At 45.1% G+C, this 16157-nt stretch overlaps 1 protein-coding gene across 2 annotated transcripts in view; it reads right to left on the bottom strand.

The window, feature by feature from the left end:
- MAP3K20 (mitogen-activated protein kinase kinase kinase 20) overlaps positions 1 to 10688 on the bottom strand; it is a 93401-nt gene extending 82713 nt beyond the window's left edge. The window contains exons 1-2 of one of the 2 annotated variants that reach the window (XM_086465110.1): positions 10619 to 10688; positions 3777 to 3966 (exon numbers count right to left, since the gene is read on the bottom strand). In XM_086465110.1, coding sequence (XP_086321236.1) covers positions 3777 to 3935 — 159 coding nt within the window. In that variant the 5' untranslated portion in view covers positions 3936 to 3966; positions 10619 to 10688. Of the gene's footprint in view, positions 1 to 3776; positions 3967 to 10618 lie in introns of those variants that run through there. The other variant, XM_086465111.1, reaches the window with a different exon arrangement.
- Between the last annotated feature and the right edge of the window lie 5469 nt (positions 10689 to 16157).

The raw sequence follows: 16157 nt of genomic DNA, 5'->3' as shown, positions 1-16157 counted from the left end.
TCTACTCAAGATAATGGAGTCAAAAGAAAACTGCTAGCAATTTGCAGAATAAGGCCTTTGGGCCAAATCTCTCCCATTCATTTCAGTGGGAGCCAAATTATGGGCTTATTCAATAATTCATATAAATTGTTCACAAAAACACTAAATAACTTCCTGAGTAGTAGGTGTGTGATTTTCTTCAATGACTGCACATAATTACTACTTAGGGCAAAAGGAGCAATTGCACATTCTACTACAGAAGGCATTTCTACTCCCCCCACATGCATCACAAACATCATGCCGATACTTTGATTCTCCATAAAACAATTCACAAGGAACTCCTGTTCCTTGCTTAAAACCTAAGACTGCTAAAGTGCTTGGACTAGATAGTAAAAGAGCAATTCAACTTTGTTTTTGCTGTTATTTAATCACTCATAAACACTCCTATGGTTTACTTAATCGGCAGAAGCCTTGTCCAGAGTTTCAGATGTGATACTCTAATCAAGGCCTTGCAGCACAATTATTTTTCTCAGCACACCTATTTGGCTGTATTTAGCTGTATTTTATTCACATAAACTCTTCCCATACAGTCACATTTTACTGCCTGTCTATAAAAACTTAATGCCTTGCAGAGGTCTTCCCATTTCTCAGATTTTTGAAGTTTTGAAGAAATCTGTCTGAGCAACACTCTTCCAAGTATTTACAATTTTTTCTGCGCACATATTTTAGTATGATATGCTGCTATACACTGGAACAAAAATTGCCTTGTTTCACGTTTCAACTTGTTAGCCACTTGGCTAATAGAAAGCCTTCAACATCTTTGCTGGTTTTGATTGGCTTGTTTAATAAAATGAAACACAGATACAACATATTTGCAGAATGATACCACAGTTCTATTGACTTGGCTTGTGCCCTTGGACACGGCTAGCATGAAATTCCTCTGAGCAAGCTTTTCCCAACTCTCCTCTGTTTTCCCTTTAATCAGTTGTTAGGGATTATTGGCAGCAGTTAACAGAAATGCAAGACAATCAGTCATGGAGTTAAAAGGACATTTCCTTTCAAATAAACCAGAAAGAGTAATAATTAGTTTCCTGGACTAAATACAATCCATCCAAATATCTACTACACACAGATGCATACAGTTATGGCAAGTTATTCTTCTATTGCTATCAGAAAAGCTATTGACTCACCATGACTTTCAGCACAGTTCAGTCACAAATGTTCATTATCGTCATCACTACAGATAAACACACTGCATATGTAAACAGACTGACAGCTATTAGGGTCAGAAGAGATTTTAGGCCACCATGGTTGGTCTCCAGTACATCATGGGCAACTGAACTTCAGCAAGCTGCTCTTGTGTTGAGCTCAACAACTTGACAAAAACTATTGTCCAAAAAGACATCTCAACATGAAGACATGAAGAGATGGAAAGGATTCTCCATCTTCGCTCCTTCCGTCTGTAGTCTGCTCCAAGCATTACTCATCCTCACTCCTTTTAATTTGTGCTTTATTTCCCATCCTAATTTGTCTGGCTTCAGATCCCAACCATTAGTTCTTGTAGTAACTTTTTGCACTAGACTAAACGAGCCCAGCATTTTCTCCATATGAAAATGCAGTTTTTGTAAACAGGCTCTTTATTTTTTAATTTTCTAGGGTTTTTGACAGACGAGTTCTGGCAAAACTTGCTAGACTTATTTAAAGCATCACCACTTGCCTCTCTGCTGCCTCCCCAGAAAACCTTCAAGAGAAGGTGCCCATGCTAAGCTGCTCCAAACTATAACCATCTTGTTAGTTTAAGCTGCAAATGATGACCAATCTGAAGGAAAATAAAATTTTTCTGCTGGAAAGTACTTGCTTCGCTTCTGTCAACTCATCCTGGTGGATGATGTCCCTCACCACTTTCTGAAACACACAGCCGCTCTACTTTCCACTCTTTGGGTGTGTTTTGCAATCCCCCTGGGCTGCCCCTCCAGTTCATTTACATTCTTTTAAACACAACAGAACTGGGTCTGCACCTAGTGCCTAACACCCATTTTCCCAGTGTCACATACCAAGACAAAGGACACCCAGTTCTTACAAATTACTTGATCCTCATTTGGATATGCAAGGGCATTAACCTAATTTGCCTAACAGTACCATGATATGAGCTCTTAACGAGTCTCAAGTCTTCATTAATCCCTAAATGAACTCTTAAATTATACTAAATTCATTCCAGCATATGGTTTCCTTTTCCTAGTATGCAACCTGTATGTATTTGAATATATCTGGATGTTTTCAAAAGGTATTTTTGCTGAATGGTCCAACTGTGTCAAGCAACACATATAACTGTCCCACTTAACTCCATCACTTCCCATTCCACTAAGGTTTGCGCCATCACAAGAATGTAGTAATAGTGGTTTTAAATTTTCTTTCAAAAATGCTTTAATTACCTAGCAACAGGTCTAGCACAGACGCCTGTGTAATCCCACCAGAAACACACTTATTCAATACAGATACTTCACTGACCACTACTGAGATTTAAGGAGTGCATTACTGATACCGCATAGCACTCATTTTACTTGTTTTTGTGTATCTCCTGATATTAACAAATAGTAAAAATAAAGAGAACAGTACAAACTGATATTGGACAGAAGATGTACATCTCCCACCATCCTGGAAAAATCATGAGATCCTTCCACATTATTTTAGACAGCAACCTGCTTAATCACAATCAAACATGCTTATCACATCACTAACCATGACATAATCTCACTTAACTCGGTTGCTGCAGCAGTGAATGAACTTTGGTGTCTGATTATTTACTAAGCCTATTATCCTTAGCACTGCTCTGCTGTCCTCCAGCTTATAACTGCCTTCCTAAAATACTCTGAGGATATTGTATACAAGTGAGATATAGTCATGCTGGAACAGCGGTCCATAACTGCGCTGTCCATCACTACACTGGTGTGTCCTCACGGCTGCATCAGCGGTGCTGACCAGCAGGCAGACTGGAGCGCTGTGAGGATCACATACACAGTGTCTCTGTACAGCCCCAACAAACCTGAGGGTCAAGAGGATTTTTAGGTAAACCTAAAAATCTTTTTTAAAAAATGAAACCTCAAACCAACCTTAGCTGGCAAAGGTGCAGTAAGTTAATTCTGCCTCTTCCCACAGGGTTGCCAAGTACCTGTCTGCCTGTCCAGGTGCACAGGACGCCGTGAGGAAAGGTGACTGGTAGAACAGTTAGGTTTAAACCTCACTGCAAGATGAGACCAAGCCAAAGTGCAGCTATGACTAACTCAGAGCTAGTGGAGCCCCAGATCAAAACCTGCAAGCAGGCAGGGAAAAGACAACACCGAGCAATACATTCTAAGCCTATAGTGAACATACAGATGTGAACCACAGCAAGCAGAAGACTAGATGTAAAGAGAAAACAGAAGTAGGTGAAGACAGTGAGCACTACCTCTTCCTATCTAGCAACATGCCCAGTGGTTTCAAAGGGAAACTACTAACTCCACAGGTGCAGCTAGCTCTCCTCCTCCTCAGTGCCAGGGCAGAGAGGAGCTGCTAAACAAGAAAAGTGGGGGAAGACAGTAAACAGTAAAACAGCAACGCTTTAAATCAGAGACACCCTCGGCTGGGGCCCCCTCAGTACGCCTTTGTTGTAACATTATCCAGTTATGGGGGTTTGTAATTAAACAAACAAAAAGCCCAAGTTAGTTTGCCTCAATTAGCTAGAGGATGGAAGACACTAGAAAAAGAATTTCTGTTCTTGTTTCCCTAGCAGACAAAGTGAAAGAAAAGTGAACTCTTACCTCTTTTTCTATTTTGAGCAGCTTCTTTACAGCCACCTCCTTGTCCTGAGAAATCCATCGGGCTCGGTAGACGCTCCCGAAACTCCCTCCACCGCAGTTCTCAAAAAACTGCAAGTCATCAAATCTAATTTGCACAAATGAAGCACTGGTAGACGACATCTCATAATGACAAAATATACCACAGCAAAACCTGTGAAGAGAAAAGCTTTCATTAACACCATTAACACATATGCTCCACGGATTTATGGACTTAATTACCTATGCTCAGACACCTCAAAACCAGAACCAGTTGCCATAAACATGCTACAGTACAATCCAAGGGGCACAGGAGGAAAAGAGCCTGCGAACTTGCTGTGCAAATGTTTGCATAACTTGCAGGAGCTATTAGGAGCAGCTGGGAGTCAGAAACGACTAAGAATATTCCTCGGAGTGATACTGACGTTTCCCGAACACCTTGGAAGCGGCTTGCTGAAAAGCAGGCGTGTCGCTGCCTTCCCCAACACGAGCGAAGCGCACCGACGGACGAGACGCGTGCTCTCCGCGCGGAGCTTGCCTAGGAGTTCAGGCATGCCAGGCACGCTGGCGCTCTCGCCGCAATGGCCATGCACGAGGTGCACGCCGACCTGGCTGGGCAGGCAGCCTGCCGGCAGGCAGCCACCCACACCTCGGCACACACCACGCGTGCTGCTGGTGCTCAGGGAGAGGTAGGAGTGCTTCGCGCAAGGATGTGGAAAAACCTGGCCATGGCAAACGTCTCTTCCCAAGTGACTCAGTTCTGTTCCCATGTTATAACAAAGCTCAAGCACACGGTAATTCATCTGGGTTACAGTATGTGAAATTCTGCAGCCCGTGCCAAGGTTGGTGTCGGCAGTTTCAAGAGATGATCCCATGTCTGCTGCCAGGGGAACAGAACGTCCTTCTCAGAGATTTCACAGCGATAAAGCTTATGTCCATAGCGAATTTCAAGAAACGTTATCACCTACCTAAAGGCATGAACAATGACTAATTTTAGGTTTCTTTTTTTAATGGTGTAAGATCAGGAAGTCTCAGGTCCTTCGTGGGACTGCAGGACACTGCATCCTCCAGAATGATCTGCTAGCCTGCTGCGTGATCATTTCAGATGCACCAGTTTAGCCAGCTTTAATTACTAGCAGACGTTACTATACTTGCAATTAATCAAAGTAAACTTACCAGCATAAAATGAAAGAGACGGGTTTGACTAAAACAAGCCAAAAAAAGGACAGAGATTTTGGGTTGCTGGTGACAGTTACATGTCCAATAATACTTGTCTAACTATAGTACCAAACACACCAGGTCTTCTGGGAGCTTCCAATCCATAGGGCTTTATGAGATGGAAGCCATACATTATGTGTTGCCGGGGGCTCAGAAATGCATCTGTAATACACCTAGCACTGCTGACTGCCAAAACCCCTTCATCCTAGTCCCTTCTGTAACAAAGACAGACATAAATTTCCCCCCAGCTCTCTTGATTGTGCAGCTAATCTGATTAAATTTTGAGATATCATTTGACCAGAAATTTCTGGCACTATTTGGTTGCAGCTGTTCTCCAAATGTGAGATGAAGATACCAACATTTTTCTAGATATTGCATAAGATAACATAGTTTTCTGAAACTGCCTGCTTCGTTTTACATCTCTTCACCACTCATAAGGGCAAAGGCAAGTGCAGACCAGACCACGACAACTTCAGTATAGTCACAGAAGACATTACATTTAGGAGGCAGCAGCAAGCACACCTTTTGCTGACAGCGAGCCTGCAAAGCTCTCTGTGAGGGAACACAAAACACTCTTTCCCCAGCTCTGTGAGTCAGAGGGGGGGTTGCCCATGGGATGCAAAATAAAGTCCATTCTTCCAGTACCCTGCTGGCTCCTTCCCCAATCCAAGTGCCTGAACTCTTTTGCTGACCTTTTGTTCTTGTTTTAACCTTGTTGCTGCTGCTGTTAGATTTCCTGCCATCCCAGAGTCATCTTCTGCACCACCCTGCACACATTTTCTTTAGAGAAAGCTCAAGGGAAAGGAAATTGGTCACTCCTGAAAATCAGGAGGGGACCAAAGCCAATTTTAACTTTTTGCTTCTTTGCCAGTGCTGCTTAATTAGCAGGTCTTCAGAAACAAAATCTCATTTGCCTCATGTACTCCAGCAGTTGCTCCAAGTTAAGGTTGTATACGTGGTGTCTCAAGCATATGTGACACTTCATAGACAAATAAAACAGGTCAGCTTCCCAACCCAGAGACCTCATAATTGAAGGCCGCAGCCCTGCACACATTTATGCACGTGGATAACTATGCTCCAGTGAATAATCTCCTTACTGACAACAATTATTCAGAAGAGTAATGTTACTCAGACAAAAGCACACGCACCGACTGGACCATAAATTTAACACGGAAGTGTGAACAGCTGATAACAGATGCTTGCATTTGGGATGGCAGAAGGAACAGAAAACCAAGTGAAAAGAAAAATACATCACAGGAGACAAACATTTCTGGCCTTCACTATCTGAATTCAATAGTTCTGAAGAGCTGTCAAATTAATTTAAACTGTTGCTCACCCAGGAGAACCAAATCATCTGTATAAACAAGTAAATTATTTGACTTCTGAAAGTTACACTAGCATAGAACAAGATGTTATTCCAAGATTTCATAGAAAACAGACCTCGAGATGGTACAACACGCACACCAGACACTTGATAACTACAAGCGAGTACTTCTGATGGGTTCTCCTTGTTGCTTAAAACTTTACCTAAACATTTACACAATGGCAATGGCAGTGCCCAGCACATAAGCGTTTGCAGAAGCTACTGTTCATTCTTTTAACGCCTTCCTGATTTCATATTTATCTACAGCAGTCCATCAGCTACAGATGCTATTGGCACCAGCACACAATAAAGAAATATAATTTAAAGAATGATTCATTGTTTTTTATCAGGTTCTTCAGATGCTTTTTTCCAGAGAAAGTAGAGGAGATTTACATGGGACACTTTATTTAGAGATCTGTAATTAATGACAGCATAAGTTGGGTATACGTTTTTCTCCTTCTAGATGAAAGAACAGACCTGTTTAAGTATTACTCCATGTTTTCAGATGCAAGGTAGTTAATCCTCAATTAGACAGATCAATCTCTTTGTTATGTTTGAGAAAACAACTGTTTAGAGTAACAACTGCGTGCGACAAATCCACACACAGTTATTAACTTGTCACCCTGTTTTAAAAGATGCTTAACAATCTGAGTTTACACCATTGGTTAAGAAAAAAAAAAAAAATCAGGTATTTCATTAAACTCCATAGTCTTACATTTGCATCCGAAACAAGTGCATCATTCCAACAACCTGCGGCACTTCTTTGCACCTTACACTTCTGCAGTCAGGAGAGCAGTTCTCTGCAACAGGGTCTCCAGGCTTGGGGCCAGGGGCATTATGGTAATTTCCCCATGCGCAAGCACGCAGTGTAATGAAGGTTCGGTGTCAGCACCATCCTTCCTCGCTGACACAGTTCCCAGTGTTTCACGAGTATGGTTATGTAGCAGGGGGGAATGCTATGTGACTGACTTTGTTGCTTGTTGTCAAAAAAATGAAAATGTGACATTTCAGAAACAGTGAATGACAGGTATTTTGGGAAATAATTAAACTGCTGGTTATTTCAATTATTCCTGTAGGATTGGGGGGGGGGGGGGGGTGTGTAGAACTTTCTCCTTTTTCTATTTCATCTCTAATGGTTAACATGAGCTTGTAATCTTGCCACAACATCTCCATCTTCTGTGTCCTTTTTTTTCCTCTCATAGTAACTTATTTGAACATGTTGTCAGAAGCTGCTCATTTCACACCAAATAGAAACAGATCTGAACTGTGTTTAGCAGTATTTAACATGTCAAGTTATTATTTAACATTCTTTAACATGAGTATTTAACATGTCAGGGCTCTGTTATGCAGAATCACTTTGCAGCAAGCTATGAAACCACAACAAACTCAGTTCAGTACAGTAATTAAGCTCTCAGTGTAGGAAACCATCCGCCATCACCAGCTCGTTGAGATTACAGCACTTTAGGGGTGTAACCTGCACGGGGGTCCCTTCCCAGGACCCTGCTGAGGTCCCACACCTGCTGCTCCCCCCAGACCCCCCCAAAGGTGAGGCAACGCCCAAGCACCCAGGCAGATGGGTTGCAAACCAACCCTGCTTCAGGCTGCCTTGCATCCTAGCACAGCAACACTGGAAAAACCCAACACGTTCACTTGTACCTCCCAGCTCTCCAAAACCAGCCTGCACTGTAGAAGAAGTGCTGCCCTGCCCAACTCTCTGCTTTATTCCATGTACAAGCCAGAAGACACTACTATTTGTCATTCAGCTACTGCTCCTGGAGCATTGAGAGCTTCCACTGAGGGACTTACAAGTTAGAGACAGGAGACAGGAAAGAATTTAGCACAAATTGCACAGTAACTGTAACTCATATTTTGCTTAGTGCGCGGCTGCAACATTGAAAATTGTATCCCTAACCTTGCATGTGCCCCTGACACTGCTTAAACATTCAATTACTTCAGGAAAATCCTTTGTAATTTATTAAAGGGAACAACCATGCAACTCACTGCCCTCACTTCACTGTGTGGTTCCACAAAGCAGGATTCAGTGCTTCTTTCAGGAAGGCACGCTGCCAACATATTGCCAATAAAGTAGTAGCACACTACACTTGTGCTATCTTAAAATACACAGGAGAATGTGCCAAGTTTCCTTATTTGGCAAAACAGACCATTTGCTTTCAGGATCTTTGACCATCCATTTTTAGACCGAAATCATCCTTTGTATCCAACACGGCCTACAGTCCTTGAGCATATCGACCTGGACTTTTGCAGCAGCATATTCAGTAGCCTTTAAAAAAAAAAAAAAAAAGCCCAATAAAAAACCCCCTCAAACACTAAAACACGGTTAACTGCTGTCTTGTCTAAACAGAAAACAGAAAGAGTTACAGTGAAATCAAGCTACAAGAGATAATGCAGAAAGAAGTTTTTATAAATAAAAGATGTTTTAATTGTATCATGAACTGCTAATGGATAAGACGCAAACAAACTCCAAGCACAACTCCAAATTAAATATATCCTAATCTTCTAATCTCCCAATAAGTTAAAATAAAGTCAACAACCCCTACAATTCTTAAACTTTCTTAATCAGACTGAGCAGCAGCCCTGCAAATGGTGAGACCGGAGGCATGGCTCTGCCTACCTTAGTTACAGAAGCAACAACATTTGAGCCTGTCCTTTGTCAGAACCTAAGAATTCTGCATAATTTCCATTAACAACATTCCTAATTTTATATGAATTTATATAACCATCAATGCTACGGGAAAAGAGCTCAACTCAGCCTAAACAGTTTGAGTACTTCAGGAAAAGAACTATTTTCAACCTGAGCTGCGTGAATGGCAGAGACTGAAGGGTTTAAAGGCTCCACTTTAAATAGAAAGCATTTTATCTCGGAGAAACCCTAAACTGCTCACTTTGCTTACATTACACCTCACCAGTGATGTCTGCCAGTAATACACACACAAGTCACAAGAAAGAGAAGGCAGATAAACCTGCACCCTGGCCCACAGAGCTGCTCGGTCCTTGCACAGGCACAACTGATTGCAGGATCCGGGCCTTGGTTTTGTCAGTGTTTCTGCCTTCTCCGTCAGTGAGCCGGGCTCTCCAGGGTTACCATTATTCACACAATGCCACCGGTATGCAAAGTACATTACTGATAGATAAAACAAGTAGGCTTCTGAGGACTTACAATTTCAGGGCAAAGTCCTGAAAACATCTAACCGCATGCCTCCAGAGGAAAGCTATGATGTTTTCAGGCAGTGACCCAGTTAATCCAGTGCTTTCAAATTATTTCTGCTTCTGGAATTTAGAAAAAGTAATGATCCATGGCTTTCCCGATGGCTCTGTCGCTAAAACTCACAGCAAAGCAAGCTGGATAGAGGGGTAATAGACGGCTCACACACACACGTGCTAAAAAAAAAACAAAAAAAAAAAACCAAAAAACAGAACCAAAAAACCAAAAACGGGCATACTGGTGGAAAGGAACTAAATAGAGCAAACACAACAACAACAACAACAACAAAAAAAAAAAAAAAAAAAAAGACAGTTTACTTAAAAAATGAGGGGGGAAACGAAAAAACGGAGGGGAAGGAAAGTCACACCTCAAAGCCGAACCTGAGGGATTTTATGCCCAAACCACAGAAAAATGCAGCAGGTGCACATAAAACGAACATCTTTGAAGCACCCTCTGAGGAGCGGAGGGGCGGGCGAGGGTAGCGGCCACGGCCGGACGCCGGCTGTCCACGTCTCGCGGCCACCCCACGGGGGACAACAGCCGGCAGCACCGTTCCCGCGCGGGGCCGCTCCCCGCCCGCCGGGTGCCCCTCGGCGGGCACCGCCGTGCCCTGCCCAGCGAGGCACGGCCCGTCTCCCGGACCCCAGCGGCGCCCGCTGGACCCCCGCCCCACGGCGTGGGCGCCGCTGCCTCCGGTGGGAGCGGGGGGGTGGGGGGGTTGGCCGGCGCCGCGGGGCCGGCCGGCGGCTGCTCCCCGGGTCGACGCAAGGTCAGGCCGTGCACCGGGCAGGCCGAGCGCCTCCCCTCCAAGGACTCTCAAAGTTGCTTCAGCGGGTGGGAAACGTCAAACGCGGCGGGGACACCCACGACCCGGCCCGGCCGGGCCCGGCCCCGCTGCGCTGCGCCCCGCCGCCCGCCCGCCCGCCGCCTCCCTCCGCCCAGCGAAACACGCACCGACCGCTCCGCCACCCCCCAGCGCTGCCCCCCGCCCGGGCGTGGCGGGGGGCGCCTCGCCCTCCTCACCTTCCCCGAGGGACTTCTGGTTGGCGGGACCCGAGTGGCGCCGATCCCGGAGCCGCCGAGGGAGGCTGGAACCGGAGCGACCGCGTCTCCCGCTTCGTCCCCCGCGCTTCCGGTTGGTGCCGGGGAGCCGGAGCCGGCGCCGCCGCCCCCGCGCCGCCTCGCAGCGGCGCCACCCCGCGCTCTGCGCCGAGCCCCGCGGGGGAGGCGAGACGGCCACCGCCGCCGCCTGAGGGCAGCGGGTAGGGCGGCCGCCCCGCCTATAGGGGGCGAGGTACCGGGGCTAGGCGGGCGGCGAGGCTCCAGGCCTGCGGACGGGCGGGCGGGCCCGCGTCCCACGCCAGAGACTCTGCTCAGGCTGAGGGGGCGGGTGAGGAGGGCTGCGTGCCCAGCGCCCTCGTCCCTGACGCCTTGGCGAGTAGCGGGGCGACTGGCCCTCGCGGCCTGCGCACCCCTCGCCCACAGCCTCGGCCGCCGCAGCGGGGCTGGCGGGAGGCGAGCTGGATGGAGTGTTGGCTCCGTGGACGGCTTGGGCTGACCAGAGAGAGTGGCCTTGGGCTGAGGCAGGGTGTCTGCTTGTGGGTTAACTGTGCCAAATTTAGGAAGAGCCTTCTGAACCGAGCAGGGCCTGTCAGCTTAGGTGGTTTCTGTTCGCAAGCGTGGCCCTGCCGTTGGAAATGGAGGGGATCCTGGCACGCTGCTGTGCTGCCTCAGGCACAGCTTTGGAAGCACAAGCTCCTTCCTTCCTGAACATGAGGAAAATCTTCTGTACTCTGAGGGTGGCAGAGCACTGGAACAGGCTGCCCAGGGAGGTTGTGGAGTCTCCTTCCCCGGAGATAATCAAAACCCACCTGGATGCGATCCTGTGCAACCTGCTGTAGGTGAACCTGCTTTAGGAGGGGGGTTGGACCAGATGATCTCCAGGGGTCCCTTCCAACCCCTGCCATGCTGTGATTCAGCGACAGGCAATATAGCTACATGTATCTAAATTACCAAAATGCCCAGGTGATGGTAATTTTTAAACACTCTGCTTCATTGTTCTTGTGCCACCAGAGCTGGGATGATGTTACCACAAGCAGCAGCATCTTTTGAGTGCTGAGTGTCACCTGGGATTGCCAAGCTGCTGTGGGTGTGGGTTGGTGAGAGGGTCTGGAGGTCCCCAGGAGTAAGAATGGAGAAGGTTGTGCCACAAATGCCAGTCCTTTTAGGAATGTGGAAGAAGAGGAGGACCTGACTGGCAAGTGCAACCCCCACATCACCTGCCCATATTCCCCGGCTGCCCTCAGGGCAGTCACCCCAGGTCAGGAAGAAAACAGCGAGACAACCCAGCTCCACCCTCTGAAGCCACACGGACGCTTCCTTATCCACACGATTTCATGGCTGTTGTGGAAAACTTTTTGCAAATTGAAAATAAGCTGTCACGCTTAAAGGAAGTGACTCCAAAGACTCAGGGGCAAACAATTTTTCTGCTGAGGCAAACACATCATGTGGCTGTGACAGTACATTTTTTTGTATCAGTATCGTGCAAGATTCAGTGCCTGTCACTGATTTACACTGCGCTCCCTGGCTTGTCTGCTGGTGTCTGCATACTGTGGTGTTGCATTCACTGGAGAATCTTGGCTCCTCGTTATCTCTCATATTTGACTATTGTTATATATATGTGTACATCTGCCATATAAAAATCAGCTGAGTAGCACAATGAATCACAAAGAGGTGTGCAGCATCACACTGAATCATATACCTTAATTGTACATCACAAAGATGTATGGTATCGAGGTGAATCATGGAAGAACACTTTACTGATGAATCAAATACAATTGTTTCACGAACATCAGAGGCTTTTCCCCAAGGTGTGTTATTTTGGCATGAGGGAGGGTAAAAACAGTTAAAACAGTGGAGCACAAGTATGCATTTCTAGGCATAAAATAAGACATAGTATTTCACTGAGCCATAATAACTAACTGAAGTAAAGCAGCAAGATCTTAAGCGCTCCGTGCAGCAAGTACATGAAGATGCTAAGAAAGTCAAAAAGCAGATGCTGGTGACCCCCTTCCACCCACCTGGCAGGTTCAGTATTGCCCAGACAAGCAGTGGAGGAGGTCGGCGTGCTCTGGCTTCCCTGGGATACAGCACTTTCAGGCACTTTCTGTCTGATCTGAGAGCGCTTGTGCTTTATTATGAACTGATCTGCTGGTGAGCCTGGAGAAGTCTCCAGACAAAGTCAATCAAAGGTGCCGCATTTTAAAAGAAAGCACAAATATCAAATGCAAATCACATGAAGCTCATGCTCTGGAGGAGGAGAGGTGGCACATACTTAAGTCTCTTAAATGCTGTGACTAACATGTTTATCCTTCCTGTCTGAGGCAATTGCCAATTAGTCAAATGATTTAAAAATCTATTTAAATGTTAAATCACTCAATTCATAGGCATTTGCTTCAGAGAGCAGAACACTTGCATTCAGATGTCTCTGGCCTAGGACACTTTGTCCAGGCATTTTGTCCAGGGCTGTGTATCTGCAGAGCTGGGATTTATCATGTCTGACTTTAGTCCCTGGATGCAGAAAGAAATAAACTATTCCAGTAGCGCATGAGAAACGAGGGGGTGGTTAATATTTCCTACTCCAGGAGTAGGAGTGCAGAGTCTGCATCAGGCACTGTTAACATGCCACTGTTTAAAACACGTAATCGTGCTTGGTGTATTAGAGGACAAGAGAGCGAAAGCAAAGGAGCCTGCCCAAGGACTGTCCAACCCCAGCGGGATGATCGCGAAGCTGGAATTATGACAACAAGGTGTTAAGTGTGCAATTTTGGGGGGGGGGGGGGTATTCTTTCTGCTGTCTGGCGAATGAGTCTTCAGGTATTTTCAAGTTTTTTTCCATTATTGTGAAAACTAAAAAATTAGCTAGAAAATATCAAATACTGGAGTCATCGGAGTTTCTTGGGTGGTCATAATACCATATAAAACAATGAGCCAACACATGGCGGTATGGTTTTCCCTCACTTTTTGAGGCAGCAAATTCAAAGTGAGAAAATCTAAGTTAGCTCTGGAGAACTCGATCCTAATCTCAGGCTTCTTCAGTTTATATGGAACAGGCAGAAAAAAAAAATATTTAAAAGCTAACAAAAGTTATTTTAAAGCCACAACAATTGGCAAAGGATAAAGGCAGCTCTAGCAACTTTTAACTCAATTTTAGAGTTGAAAGGATTCGTGTGAATTGTCTCTTTACATCTCATTGCCACACTGGGTGTGCAATGACGTCTCACCGCCTTTCAACATGGAAAATATAGTTTCATGTGTATGTCCAGGTGGTTTAAATAATTCTGCGTGCCAAAAGCAGCAGTCACACCCCTCCCCTGCCTGGCAAGCCCCGTTCCTGCCGCTGTGCTGCCCACCTCACCTTCTGCCAGCACAGTTTTTGCGTGGCTGTGCAGTGAACTGGGCTGTAGAGGTGAAGCTACTGCAGGGAAAACCAATCAGTTTTCACCCAGGTCTGAATGCAGGTCATCGGGCAATTGCACAAAGGCTCGTGTCAGTGCAAAGACGGGAGAGGAGCAAGGGCTGGTATGAGCAGCTGAGAGGGAACAGAGTGTGGAAGTGCTTTTTTAGCAGCAGTGAAGGTTTGTGTCAGGTTAAAATGTATGTGAAACTCTAGACACGGACAATTTGGAGGTGGACACCTGCTCCGTGTTTTTCAATTCTCCTTCAGCTCCTGCTGGCTCAGAGTTCAGCTCAGGCTTAGTACTGGGGTTTCCCTGAAGCAGTTCTGCTTCTCTGGCTAATACGGCTTGCCTCTGTTTCTAGCTTAAAAATTGGCCAGAAAGCATAGTGTGGGTCACGCCTGGGATCTGCTAGGACGGAGGGTTGAACACACATTGCCGTAGAAGACATAGCGCTAGCGTACGCTAGTGTTAATCTATCCAGTTTGAGCAATAGAAGCAGTAACAGTATGGTAGCATTCATTTTATGCCATTTGCACCGTCAGGTTTGTGACGTGGAAGAGGTGCACGCGTGGCTCGCCTGAAAACCCTCTCTGCATCATTATTTTTGCTTGCGCTGTCCAGACTGAAATTCATGCAGGTATGTCCAGATGTGCTGCAATCACACACCTCTGCAGTTACGCCCCAAAACAGAACTAGCAGGGTTGGTTTTGTGACTAAAAGAGAACTTGCGTGGTACTGCGAGCCAAAACAAGCTGCATTTAGTCTTTCTGAGAGACGGCAAGTGGAAAATCTAAGGAGTTGCCTTTGGATCTGGCTCAAAGGCAGTCCTGCCTTTCCTGCTGTAATGACACGGTGAGTGTGCACCCACAAACACCAACCTGATGGACGTGCAGCCCCATGCCCGCACAAGCAGGGCTGTGATTCCTGTTTGCTTCAGCAGCCCAGTCTTTGGTGTGCTGTGGGTAACGGCTAGTTCTTGATTTCCGTGGGGAATGAAGATAGAGACTGTACGAACCCTCGTACATCTCTCAGACCCACATAACTGCTCTTTTTCTCTGCTGTTGTTTTCTCATCTGTTTTTTGTATTGGAGAGAAAAATAAGGAATTTGTGAAAGTGTCTATATTGTATATTTAACATATAAGTATAAATATTATTTAAAATATTAATTATTAATTATGACATTATTAAGCATAGAATTATTAAATACAGACTAGAATAAAATACATGCATTCTTGTGGCAGAGGAGGCTTGTGTGCAGAGGCTGTATCACATGTGGATCAAATACATGCTTTGTGCATAATAGTTTTCAGAACTGGCAGGCTGCATCTTGTACACTGTCTTTTGATCAGGCATGTGTGCAGTATAAAAGCATTTATAACTTCTAAAAAAATGTCAATATAATTAACAATGAGATAGCAATGAAATGGCAAAATATTAACAAGAAATAAATTTCTCGATTGTTTTCCAAGAATGGTTTTCTTATCTTTTACTGGCACCACAATTTTTAGCCGATAATTATACTCAGCTGTAATCCACTCACTAATACTCTGCTCAGTTACCATTTCATTACATACTTTTAATTATATATATATATATATATATATATATATATATATCTCATACTCCTTCCTATATTACATTTTGTGGTCCAATAGACTTAATTTGTCGTTCTAATTTTGGCACATTTTTTCTCTAAAATGTAATATGGCTTAACACTGTTTTCTTTGTTTTAAAGCTGTGCTGAATTTATTGTTGCTGCGCCCATTTGTGTTTTCTAATCCGCACTGCTGCGAGCTCCACTGAAGCAACAGTCCCTTCATTTCCTCGTAATTTTTTTCCAATAGGTTGCTCGGTCGTCGGGAGTCTGGGGAGAGGCAGGCCCAATTCCATGTCTGAGGACCACCAAAGGAAGACAACACAGAACAGTCAACAGCTGGTTTAAAGCATCATATGCTTTTTTCTTTATTAAAACTAATTAGTATCTGACTATTTAGTATGTTTACCTTTCTTGGAAAGTAAAGGCAGCCACTGGAATAACGAAAAGTTTGGCCAACATTGACAGGGAGTTGGTTTGAACTGAAAAGAAAACATTAGTTCCTTT

Source organism: Leptosomus discolor, chromosome 5 (genome assembly GCF_034619465.1).
Source record: "Leptosomus discolor isolate bLepDis1 chromosome 5, bLepDis1.hap2, whole genome shotgun sequence".
NCBI lineage: Eukaryota > Metazoa > Chordata > Aves > Leptosomiformes > Leptosomidae > Leptosomus > Leptosomus discolor.
Note: the sequence above shows the minus strand (reverse complement) of the source record. Positions and strands in the feature narration are given on the sequence as shown.